Below are 12,043 nucleotides of genomic sequence, written 5' to 3'. Positions count from 1 at the left end.
TAAGTAGCTCTAAAATCAATTGTAAATCTGTGGAACTGCATACTGATCCTACAAGTTTAGCAACCAACTCTTCCTGAATAAGAGTTCCACATTTTCCAACGAATTTCCTATGGCTCAATCAGGCTCCTGCCCAAACCAAGACATATCAAATGCTGCCATTGTCCACAGCCCAATGGGTGTTTGTTCAGACATGGACACCCAGAAAGGAAGAGAGGGTGAGGAAGGAGAAGAGGAAGATGATGAGGTGGAACTAGCTGAGGAGGTAGGGGAGGATGTTTTGATGATGGCTGAAGCAGGACAGGAGCGTGAAAAAGACAAACCTGGAGCACAGGATGAAAGGGAGCAAGTGGGGATTATACAAGAGGATCAGTTATCAAATGGAGAATATAAAGAGGGGGAAGGAGGGAGTGACAAACTACAGGAAAAGGGGGAGGGAGGACTAGAAACGGCAGATGAAGAGCATGAAAAGATGGACGACCAATCAAGGCAGAAAGAATGTAAAGGCAAAGAAGAAGAAGAAGAAGAGTTAAAAGACACAAAGGCAATGACTGACAGTTCATTTCAGTTATCGTCATTCAGTATTTTCTCTCAAGATCAGATATTTGGAGAAAATGAGGTTGCAGAAAGTAAAGAGAATACCCAAGAGGCCTTCATTGAAAGTTCCAAAACAGAGACAAGGGAGGAAGAGACTAATGAAGGAGATGAGGAGTTAGAAGACCACCAGGCTGTGTCCACTACAGATGATACAGATAACCTTCAAGAATTAAGTATTATAGAGGAGTCAGGGGAGGATGTGCAGTTGTCTACTGATGACACCGACAAAACAGAAGTTGTTCTTCTCACTCATAATGAGGTGATAGAAATCATTGAGGATTCAATAACAGATTCAATCCTTGTTACCACGTGCCCAGATGAACAAGTCAACATTCAAAAGGACCTATGCCAAACCTCTGTTGACAACAGTGGCACACCATTCAATTCACCTGGTATAGTGGAGGTGGTGGACATTCAGACCAGCCAGTTAGCCAGTGACAATCAAGATGGCATGACTAATACAGATGAGAAGATCAACTCAGAATCCGGCAAACAGGAATTTGAGCCAACTAATAACAACATTATCTGGCAACATAAGGATCCCATCGAGGATGAAGGAACCATGGAGTTAATGATGGATGAAATAATTGTGCCTGATGTTCCAGACCTGGTGGGTGAAGCGAATCTAGAGGTAGAGCAACCAGAGTTAGCTTTTGTACCTCACGAAGAGCCCTCACAGACAGATGGATGGACTGACGAAGGGATTAACCAGAAAGAGCTAGTGCAACAGGTTGGGGTTAATTCTCACGATGAGGCAGGAAGACTTATAGAGGAGGAGGACAACACGAGTCATGTTATTCAAGAGTTAATGGGTGAGGAAGTGACCAGCGGGAGAGGTGATGAAGAAATGCAGGAAGGATCTATTGTCAAGCTTGAAACCCAGGCTATGGCAGGCCCTCCAGAACCAGAAGGGCAGAGTGCAGAGGAGCTACCTTTAAACACCCAGCAAGATGTGCATTGGGATCAGGTGGAGGAGGCCTTTGAACTGGAGGAAGAGGGTGAAGTTAAACTAGACCAGCCAGGAGGTGAAGTCACGTCAGAGGAGAAGGAATCCACAAAACAGGGTGGTGGTGGTGATTTTCAGCAACATCTTTCACAACTCCTCATAGAAGCATGGGCAGACAACTTGAGAGAGCATCCAAGAGAGAAGACTGATGAGAGTGGGAGTCAATTAGACGAATTGGTGGGAGGAATAGAGACAGCAGAAGAACCTGTGACAGTTTTAGATGATGAGATTGAAGAGACTGTTGATCTTGATGATCAAAAACCTTCCACCCTTTCAGTCCCTTCTGAAGAACGCATAATGGAGACAAGGGAGGAATGTCAAAAGAGAGAAGTTGAGACGGTTGAACTAAGTGAAGAAAAAGATGAGAAGCAAAAAGATGAAGAAGGCAAGGAAGACAACACAGCAGAAGAGTTAGATACAAATGGAAGAGCTAAAGAACTGCAGCAAGAAATGGAGAATGGGATCTTGTCTCCCGAGCCACAACCAGTCAGGGAAGAGGGACAAGCAAGATTGCTGTCACCGAAAAGAAATCAGCCTGAGGACGAGAGAGCACCAGAAATGAAAGACTGGAGGAAAGATTTGAAGCCAGTGAAAAAAGACAAATGGGACACTGACAGCGGAAGGAAGGAATGGAGGAAGGAAGCATCACCGGAGGAAAAGTGTCTGCCCCGGAGGGAGGACTGGATTAAAGAGCTGAAGTCTGTGATAAAAGATGAATCCCTGTCCAAAAAAAGAGACGAGCATGTGAAGAGAAAGCGAGTGGTGCTGCTCGAGGATGGCCATTCATACTTCCCACAGCGGGAGGAGATGACTGAGGAGAAGAACGAGGAGGTGAAACACATCCTTCATAGGAGAGTGAACAGCCCTTTCTCCCCTGTTCACAGGAACAGCAGAACACCCCAAGATCAGGACTATGAGATCTCACTCTATGTCAAGGTAATGAGCCTCTTTAAAACTCAGTTATGTACACAACACACTTGGAGTCAACAACACTTTGGGTTGAAAACTGAGTGTTCCTCCATTATCCAATCCAGTACCACATTTTAAATAAGTTTATTATTTTTCCTGTATTCCACTTTGATACACATCAATGATCAAGCATACACTGACACCACAGTAACCTACAACTGTTGGGTTCACCAATAATGAAGTGTGTTGACATGTTGCAGGTATAGCCGCTTGCTGAAACCGAATGCTCTGGATTGAAAAACTCATAAATGGGCTTCATGCAGGATCCACTGCACGTGACATGTACTCTCCTTGATATATTCATTCAGCGTAGGAAATCGGTTTGGTAATTATATTATTTCTGAAAGAACATTGGAATCCAGCTGGGTAGGTGTCTGTGCACTTGTACCTTTTGGCACTAAACAGGCCCAAGCTGTAAGCTTGCTCCAGGCTGTACTCGACTGCCCCCAGGTCAGATAATAGCAGCACATGAACAGCTTTGGACCAGTGTTCTTTGAGTGACATTTATCCAGAGACAGTCATCAATCTAAGGCCATTCTTTGGCCAAGCTATGGTCTAATGGTCATGTTCCCAGACAAGCACACTTGCAGGACGCCCATTAAGGCTAGAAGCTGTACACTATATGTATTGTACCCTTCTCCTGTATATTTTGAATAGTAATGCCTTTGTAGGAAAAAACTCTTCTCTTTTCAGACAAGCATGTATCCATGAAAATTGCGGAGCCCTTTAAGTACTTTTCAGAAAGTTTCATGTCCGCATATTTTCTCTGAGGAGTATTAATTATTGTTGGCGTTTTATTAAGTGGTCAACTTTGTTTTGTGGGTGCGTGTGTTTGTGTGTGTTTACCTGCGCTCGCATGTGTTCATGCGTTTGCTTGTGTGTGCGATACAGAAACAGCAAGTGAGGGAGACAACCTATCTTGATCTGCTTACCTTATCCCATTAAGACAGTGATATCCTAATCCATCTGGCAAGGTATCTTACATTGCTGCACGCATGCAATTCTAAAAGTAGTGGGCAAAGTAATTGGAATGCACTATACTTATAACAGTTAGTTGTTATTTCCCTAACCTCTGCAACAAATGCTAATGTATAGACCGTCTCAACCTGCACACGTACACACAGAGAGGTTTTGCTCTGTGGTTAAGCAGCACATTCCTAACTGAGGTGAGAATAAAAGCCACCTGAGGGTCAGCAGAGAGATTTAACACCAAGCAAAAAAATGCACTAATATCTGAGAGCTGCTTCACACATACAACACAGCGAGCTTGTTCTCTGTGGGAGCTCACGGTCCAACAATGGCTCCCTTTGTCAGCGACTCTGCTGGCAGCATAGACTGAGGTGGATGGAAATATTGTGGAAAAGGTCAAGCATCTTTCTGGGTTTCTTGGACTCGGCAGCCCTCAATGTACACGGCTCAGACTGGCTTTGTTCACCCCCACTGAGACAAAATACCAATAGTCAATACATTTTAGGAACATGCACCAAATGACGTTTAAGATAGATATTATCATAAAATTCGGTTCCTAGGACGTATTCAAGGAACCAGGTTCAAGGTACTAATGGCTGAACAGTACAACAGTTCTATGCTGTTGCCAGTAGCATGCAGGGTTAATCTCTGCATTCTCACTCCACAAGCTGATTACCCTGCTGTTTGGTCCTGAGAGGTCTGGTCACACAGCGGTGCAACAACAACAGAAGTTCTCCTCCAAATAAATACTGCCTTCACATCATGTTTGACAGGCTGTAAAAAAGCCCAACAAGGACAACAAAGGCAAGTAATCCATGATTCCTCACTGTTTTATTAATATATAAGGCCTTTATTTGACTATTATTAAAATCAGGTCTGTTTCCAGTTAGTCAGTCTACTGTTGATCCTTTGAGCTGCACTTAGCCTTACCCCCCAGCAGGCCCCCGGAAATAAATAAAAGCATTCTTAGTGTGGCGGGTGTGCATTGAACTCTGAGAGGAGATTGAAATTAAAGGGAGCAATATGGAGGCATTTTACCTTTGGTCATCATGACTCATTGGAATGTATGTATATTAAGGTGGAAAGATGGATAAGAAAGGCCCCTCAAATGACAATAAGAGGTGCAATGAAGGCGAGAAGGCGTGGGGGGTCAGAGGACAGACAGAGATGTTGGAATGAGACAAATGATCCATTAAAGGTCTGAGGACATAGACTGTATGGAAAGATGGACGTCATGTCTCCACTACTTCCCACTATCCAGAAGTGAAGCCAAAATTTCCCAGATACAAACACTTGACCAATAATGAGTCAGCCTGTATTTATCTAATCTATTGGCTAATTCCCCAAATCTCTGTCTGTATGTGGAGACCATATCTCGAAAATCCTGTTTATTTGATCAGACTCACACACAGAAAATGTTTTGTTTGATATGTGTTTTGACTCCATGTCCAATCTGCCAACATGGAGAAGGTGGGGTTTATGATGACCCTCTATATCCAGCCACCAGGGGAAGACTGTGATGCTTCGGCTTCGCTTTGATGAAGCTGTATTGTCGCCCATCTTTATATCCATTTCATGCCCGAGTAGAGGATCAGAGACTAGCCTCAAATAAAACGAGATCTGCAATTTAAGAAAACACATGCAAACAGTCAAAAATCAAGCAAGAAAGCATCATCGATTTGATAACACATGTACTGCCAATACTCACAGTACAACTTAATAGATAAAAATTGTTTTTCAGTCCACCATATTTTTGAAATTATGGTTACAATGACCAAAAAGCTTGATTTGAATTTGACATGAATTGATTTGACAGCAGAGAGCAGAACAGCCGATGCATTCCCTAGTGTTATCGGTACTGAATTGCTTTGAATGGTTTATGTACCGAAGTGTTGCATTCACTTACCATTGTACAAGCTTAAACAATGATCAGTCATTCGCTGTTGCACCAGCTGCAGAGTCTAGAATGGTGATGCCTTCATCAATGTTGGAACCTGTAAGGCTTAAACAGTGTTGTGTTCACTTGGACCTGCTGTTATGGTGAAGTGAAACGTGCATCTTGTGACAGTCATGAGTAATATTCAGGGAATCCATATACCTGTAGTGGGACCATACATGTTGTCATCTGGGAGAGTTAATGTGCTGAGGATTTATGAAATAAAATTAAAAAAAATGTCTGCAGCAAGTGGAGGATTAGATCTGACCACAAAGAAGAATTTAGAATCCTGCATAATGTCAGACTGATGGGACACTGGGATGGCTCCATTTGCAAGTATGTGTGTGCTTGAGTTGAGATTCCATTGCTACCCACTCCTCTCTGAAAAATTGTGAGCCTCTGTTCTGCGCCTTCCAACTTCACACAAACTTAACCACGAGTCAGAGACACACAGACACACACAGACGTGGAACTGGTGTTTTGTTTTCATGGTTTAAGTGGAAGATGACCAAGCGGGCGATACGGATTAATCGTGGATTATACTTGGGAGGCTAAGAAAATTGTCTCTTGAGTGATTTAAAGTGGGACACATGGACTGTCCACCATGTCCTGGTACGACATAACAGTTAAAAAACTTGGCTTTCCTACCATTGAGTTGTTTGTTAAGGTAAGTGATGTTGTAAATATGTACATCCTCCTGATTGTATTCCCTGAAGCATTGTTTTTGAAAAGTCAGTGTCAGGTCGGGTGCTAAATGCTCATACTTTCATGTTGACCATTGGGAGCAATAGTTTACCAAGGCATCTTAAACTCAAGGTACAGTTACTACCCTTTTTTGGAGCTTTTAACTTCATCTCTTGGGCTTCATCCACATAGTTTCTCAGTTGGCTCAGGGTTCATGTGACCCAAGTTGATAACAAGTGTGGGGGATATGGCGGAAGGGGCGTGTCTCTGTCTGACTCAGTGGTCGATGACCTCTGGCCCCTGTCCAGTGGAAGCTGTGACTAGCTGTGGCGTTCCCGATTGGGATGTCTGTGGTGGTCAATCAGCCTCTGGTCCAGTGTCCTCGCTTATAGCATTTCAATAATATTTTTCATATTTATAATTGCACAAATACATCACAGCAACATTTTTTTATGTGTTTTTATGTCCTTCTTAACAAGCTAATGTTGCTCATTTGAGTAAAACATAAACCTTTACCTCTTGTGTGTGTGCTCTCTGGGCCATTCAAGCACAGAGAACATCTTCTCCAAAAATCAAGCAAGTTTGCAAATGCAGTTGCTTCCCCTTTCACTCACACAACCAAGATGGCTGATGGACTCACACTCTTCAGTGCGTGGGTCTGTCAAAAGAGTCTGTGTTTGCGATCGCCGGTGGAGCCGCACTCATTGTCGGATTGGACAAACATAAAAGGGAGAATGAATTCACTCCTCTTTTATATTTAATGTTTCTGGGATCGCCTTCTGAATAGCTTCTTTATCATATTTATATACTTATATTGTTTTTATATATTCTTACTCATTCTGTAGATAATTTGAGGCTCTGACACTCAGGATTGGAAGATGATCTAAAACATGCTCTTTTTCCGAATTGGCCTGTGTGTGTGTGGATGTGTGGGTGTGTCTCTACGTGTGTGTGTGTGTGTGTGTGTGTGTGTGTGTGTGTGTAGGCAGGAAGTGACGGGGAGAGCATTGGTAACTGTCCATTCTCTCAGAGACTCTTCATGATCCTGTGGCTTAAAGGAGTCATCTTCAACGTCACCACTGTCGACCTCAAACGGTAATCTATCTATCTAAACATGCACTCCTAATCTTATGAGAGAATTATTAATGTAGTAAAAATAACAGAAAATGTGTAGTAAAAAATAATGCCACTTAAATGTTAGGCGTGTAAGAATTTCCGAAATCGGAGATAACAGTTGAAACATCCACACGTTTGTATCCTGATACAGGAAAATAAATTATAATAAATAATAAAAACTATTTTTCATTCCACAATTAGCACTATAACGTGATATCTACACCATTCCCTGTTATAGAAAGCTATATATTTGACATAACACCCATTTTTATCATCTTCCAATCTGTCACATGGCTATTTTGGCCCAATCACAAATGAGAGATCGAACCCGTGGTAGAAGTCATGATATATAATGAGATTAAGATACAGATATCTGTGTATGTAAAGTTGAACACACTGGTTGAAACAATAGTTCTGTAAAATATCTGTTTAACACAGTGAAGTGCGCAATAGTTGTCATCGCAAACTTTGGGATCGCCTGTGTGTTACATTTTTCAGGAAGCCGGCTGACCTGCAGGACCTCGCTCCAGGAACCAACCCTCCGTTTGTGACCTTCAACGGCGAGGTCAAGGTGGACGTCAACATGATCGAGGAGTTCCTGGAGGAGAAACTGACCCCCCCGCGGTACACAATCACACATGGTGTATTCAGACGGGTGGCGATTACAAAAAAACGGAATAAATGAGTGGAGTAGAGACATGGCGGATGCAGATGATTCATAAGATAACAAATAAGCATTTAACATCCAATCATCTATTCACCCAATCAACTCTGACCGAGAATGCTAATGCAGGATGTGATCAGCCTGTAGCTTGAAGTCCATACATCCATCATTACAAAGATGAATGCACATTTGAGGATCTGCTCGCTCTGTAATGGTGTTGGGGGATTTGCCCATGGTTTGGGTCACTCATCCCCTCAGAGGGATGCGTCGTGATTAATCAACCCAGATATATTCAGAGTGATCAGTTTGATCCTATAATGGGAATGGTCTTGTCCCCACTCTATGAATCCCCAGTTTCCCCAGTGGTCCCGATCAAAACAATTAATTCTGTTCTCCAGTTTCTGTCTTTGTGACTTAAATAATAAAAAAACAAATACGTAAGGTGACAAATAAGGTGCCAGATATTTGACCATGGGTCGGTAAGGGGCTTTAACAGATCACAGTGTAGGGACAAATGACCATGACATATGTTTAGGTTGTTATTTGAGGACATGTTAGTCCTGGAGTTACCTCCAGGAGACTATGATGGGCTTCATACCCATGACCTTTCAAAACGGAAATCCCAATCACATTTTTTTCTTGAGACACACACAGTTAATCTTTCTGGTTGTTTTTAGGCCACAGCTTCCATTGTCCTCTTCAGGCTTATTCAAGTCCTTTCACTGTAACAACCTTTATTGCTTGCAACACATTTTGCCTTCTTCAAACCCTTACCTATGATTCCAAATGTGTTATTCTCACACTCAGGTAATTCCCCACTGTATCAGTACAGTAGTGCAAATGAGCCCCAATGATACAAGTTTGAGAATGACTCTCTCTTGTCTGTTTACGCTAGCTACCCCAGACTGGCTCCCAAAAATCGAGAGGCCAACACAGCCGGCATCGACGTGTTTGCAAAATTCTCAGCTTACATCAAAAACCCGAGAAAAGACACCAACGACGGTAAGAGAAAATTATATAGAGCCGTTTCCTTAACGGGGTTTTGGCGTTGAGACCTAGAATGATTTCGCCGTTTGTCCACTTCTGTGAATCCATCCAGCCTTAGAGAAAGCCTTGCTAAAGTCTCTTCGGCGCCTTGATGACTTCCTTCGGACTCCCCTGCCTGAGGAGATCGATGCGTACGCCCCAGGCGACCTGCCCGAGTCTTCCAGGAGCTTCCTAGACGGGGCTGAGCTCACCCTGGCTGACTGCAACCTCCTTCCCAAGCTACACATCCTCAAGGTTCAGCCTCGTTTTCATTTGTCAGCTGTACATCCAGATAACCTGTGTGGAGTTGGAGAGTATTTAGTATTTCAACTCCATTCTGTCCCCGTTGCTCTGTTTCTAGGTCGTAGCTAAGAAATACCGCGGCTTTGAGATCCCGGCGGAGATGACGGGGGTGTGGAGGTATCTCAACTGCGCCTATCAGAGGGAGGAGTTCACCAGCACGCGCCCCGCCGAGCGGGAGATCGAATTTGCCTACCTGGACGTGGCTAAGCAGATCAAATGAGGAGGGGAAGGAAAGAATGGAGATGGATGAATGCTATAAAACAGGGAGGAATGAAAACGCAGTAGGTCTCTCAACAAATTGTTACAACAGAAGACGTGAAAAGCACCTAGAAGAAATAACGAGAAGTAGAACAGACAGAAATATGACTGTAAGGTGTCTGGGTGCAGCGAATTGTGAAGAGTAGGAGGGAGGAGGAAGATGAAGAGATGCAGAAGCAACAAAACGTCTATTCATTCTTGTACGTGTGTGTGTGTGTGAGTGTGTGTGTGTGTGTGTGTGTGTGTGTGTGCTCTCACAGGTTGGGTTGCACCTTGATCCGAAATATCTTTATGCTAATCGTCCTACAAGTAATCTTTAAATTAGAGTTTATAGATTGCAGAATTAATTCCTGATTCACTTTTGATTCACTTCTCAGACGATGGCAGGACCAGGTTCACTGCGAGAAACAAAAGAAGTAGCACACATATATAGCACGTAAGCATTATTACTCAAAATCCACTTTTAGCCAGTTCAGCTTCACATTCAGTCGCGATCACATTCACGCCTGCGATGAATTTAGAATCGTATGTTTTCAGACTTTTTTGTGTGATATGAGTTTTAACAGTTTCTAACTTTGTCCCAGCAGTCAATGAACACTGATTACATAATTGTGTCCCAGCCTTATCGCAGTCTCATTTCAATATAAACTGTGACTGTCAATCTAATAACTGCATTTTAGATACTAATGTCTCTATGAGTATAAAATTACATAATATTTAAAAGGAAGCTAATTAGGACATGATACGTAAATCATAACGTCTTGTAGAGAAAGCATTGCATTGTGGGGACTGCTGAGAAGTATAAGTTTCATTAAAAATGACTCATTTTGTTTGCTGTGTTTTAAGCAAAATCAAATTTGGCCCACTTTACATTTAACTGAAAGTATTTTGGGGATGTCAGAATCAAGAATGAAGGAAACATGATCCCAAAACCCCCAAATCTGATTCGGACAACTTATAAAGGATTGTCCTTTTTTTAAATTCAACATTACAGTCCAACATTTACTAACCCTGACGTCATGTGCTGTGTTCTGGCCTTATATCCTCTCTGGGGGGGATAATCTTTATTAAATATGGATTTTATCACTGTGTGAGTTGGCTTCAATGATTCTCGGTGTGTCTGTTTTAATCATTTTTTGGCAATTCTAAATTATGTGACCATGCCATTCAATAAGAATAATTGGTGTACAAACACGAAAATGACGCTTATTGCCAGTAGTTCAATAAAGTCAGTATAAAATGATGATGTTGGGTGTAACACCAAAGTTGAGACATGTCTACGACTCGTGAGCGCCTCTCGGTGGTGACTCTCAGTACTGTCATCATGTTATCGGATCACCAGCTGCTTCATATTTAGGTTATATTAAAAGAATGTGCATACCACAGAAACTTTCTAAGTGAATAGCATCAGATTCATTATGTGTGTCTCTGTGTGTGGAGAGTTGTGTAACTGTATCTCAAGCTGTGTGCACGTTATTGGATTTGCAAATCTATATAATAATCAGCAAAAGAATCCTGAGAATTGCAAATGCATACAGAAATCTGCAAATGTGTAGTAACAATTTCTGTGTGTATCATCAGATTTGTAAATGTGTAAAAAAAATCTGTATATATTTGTATTGAGATCTGTACACTCGCAGACTGAATGAATTTCTCATCATATTTATAGATCTATGCAGACATTTGCAGATTTGTCTACGGTTGCAAAAATACGTTTAAAAATCTGATCATGCTCACAAAGGGAGAGGCGGTGGTCTAGTGGCAGAAACTTGGACTATGGGCAGAGAAGGTATCTGGTTGATTGATCTGTCCAAAAATCCAAGAGTCTCCCTACCCTGTCTAGTGCCCCTGAGCAAGGCACCTTACTCCCCCATCATCTGCTCCCCAAGCGCCTACATGGCCGCTCACTGCTCTGTGTGTCCTGCACCAGATGGTTCAAAAGCAGAGGTTAAATTTCCCTACCTGCATCAGTGTGCCTTTGCATGTCTGTGCATGTGTTTGGGACTAATCTTAATCTAATATTCTCAAAGTGCATTTGCAGATCCCTGCACGTATTCGCAAATCTCAGCATGCATGTGTTGATTCTAGTACACATTTACAAACCTGATAGCACACACGTAGATTGAGATAATGTCGCAGAACTCTCCGCACACACACACACACACACACAGGAGCAGAGTGGCAAGACAAGGTTAGAATCTCAAAGTTGACTGGACCAAGACTAGAGTTACCCCAGGACTCAAACCCTCTGAATGTGAAAGGAGGCTTGGATGTGCCGATGGAATAATAATACTTACAAAATAACTTTTGACTGTACTTAATTATAAACACACTTAAAACTCGTCTTTGGAGAGTTTCATTGTGACATCACAAAAATCTCCTTTTAAGTCTGGAATACAGTGCTTTGATACTTACACAGTATTTGGGTACTGCAGAAACTAGACATGCTATATAACCCATGGGAAGCCCACATTTTAAATGAACACATTGTAAATACATCCATTTATTAATTTTCTAT

At 42.2% G+C, this 12,043-nt stretch overlaps 1 protein-coding gene across 2 annotated transcripts; it reads left to right on the top strand.

Moving 5' to 3' along the window:
- The first annotated feature begins 481 nt into the window (after window positions 1-481).
- LOC133933802 (chloride intracellular channel protein 4) lies at window positions 482-10,612 on the top strand. Of its 2 annotated transcripts, none has more exons than XM_062381026.1 (6): window positions 482-2,536; window positions 7,144-7,253; window positions 7,773-7,898; window positions 8,834-8,940; window positions 9,038-9,219; window positions 9,326-10,612. In XM_062381026.1, the coding sequence occupies exons 1-6, from the start codon at window positions 545-547 to the stop codon at window positions 9,485-9,487; spliced, it is 2,679 nt and encodes an 892-aa protein (XP_062237010.1). In that variant the 5' UTR covers window positions 482-544; the 3' UTR covers window positions 9,488-10,612. The 2 variants fall into 2 exon arrangements, with proteins under 2 accessions (XP_062237010.1, XP_062237011.1); XM_062381027.1 differs by lacking the exon at window positions 482-2,536 and adding an exon at window positions 5,898-6,141.
- Window positions 10,613-12,043: the final 1,431 nt, after the last annotated feature.

This window comes from Platichthys flesus, chromosome 22 (genome assembly GCF_949316205.1).
Source record: "Platichthys flesus chromosome 22, fPlaFle2.1, whole genome shotgun sequence".
Classification (NCBI taxonomy): domain Eukaryota; kingdom Metazoa; phylum Chordata; class Actinopteri; order Pleuronectiformes; family Pleuronectidae; genus Platichthys; species Platichthys flesus.
Note: the sequence above shows the minus strand (reverse complement) of the source record. Positions and strands in the feature narration are given on the sequence as shown.

What these genes read in the sequence shown, in the direction of transcription:
- LOC133933802 (XM_062381026.1), top strand. Translation starts at nt 545, where the DNA reads ATGACTGACAGTTCATTTCAGTTATCGTCATTCAGTATTTTCTCTCAA. An exon ending in AGATCTCACTCTATGTCAAG is followed by an intron (nt 2,537 to 7,143) that starts GTAATGAGCCTC and finishes GTGTGTGTGTAG; the next exon opens with GCAGGAAGTGACGGGGAGAG. An exon ending in CCAAGCTACACATCCTCAAG is followed by an intron (nt 9,220 to 9,325) that starts GTTCAGCCTCGT and finishes CTCTGTTTCTAG; the next exon opens with GTCGTAGCTAAGAAATACCG.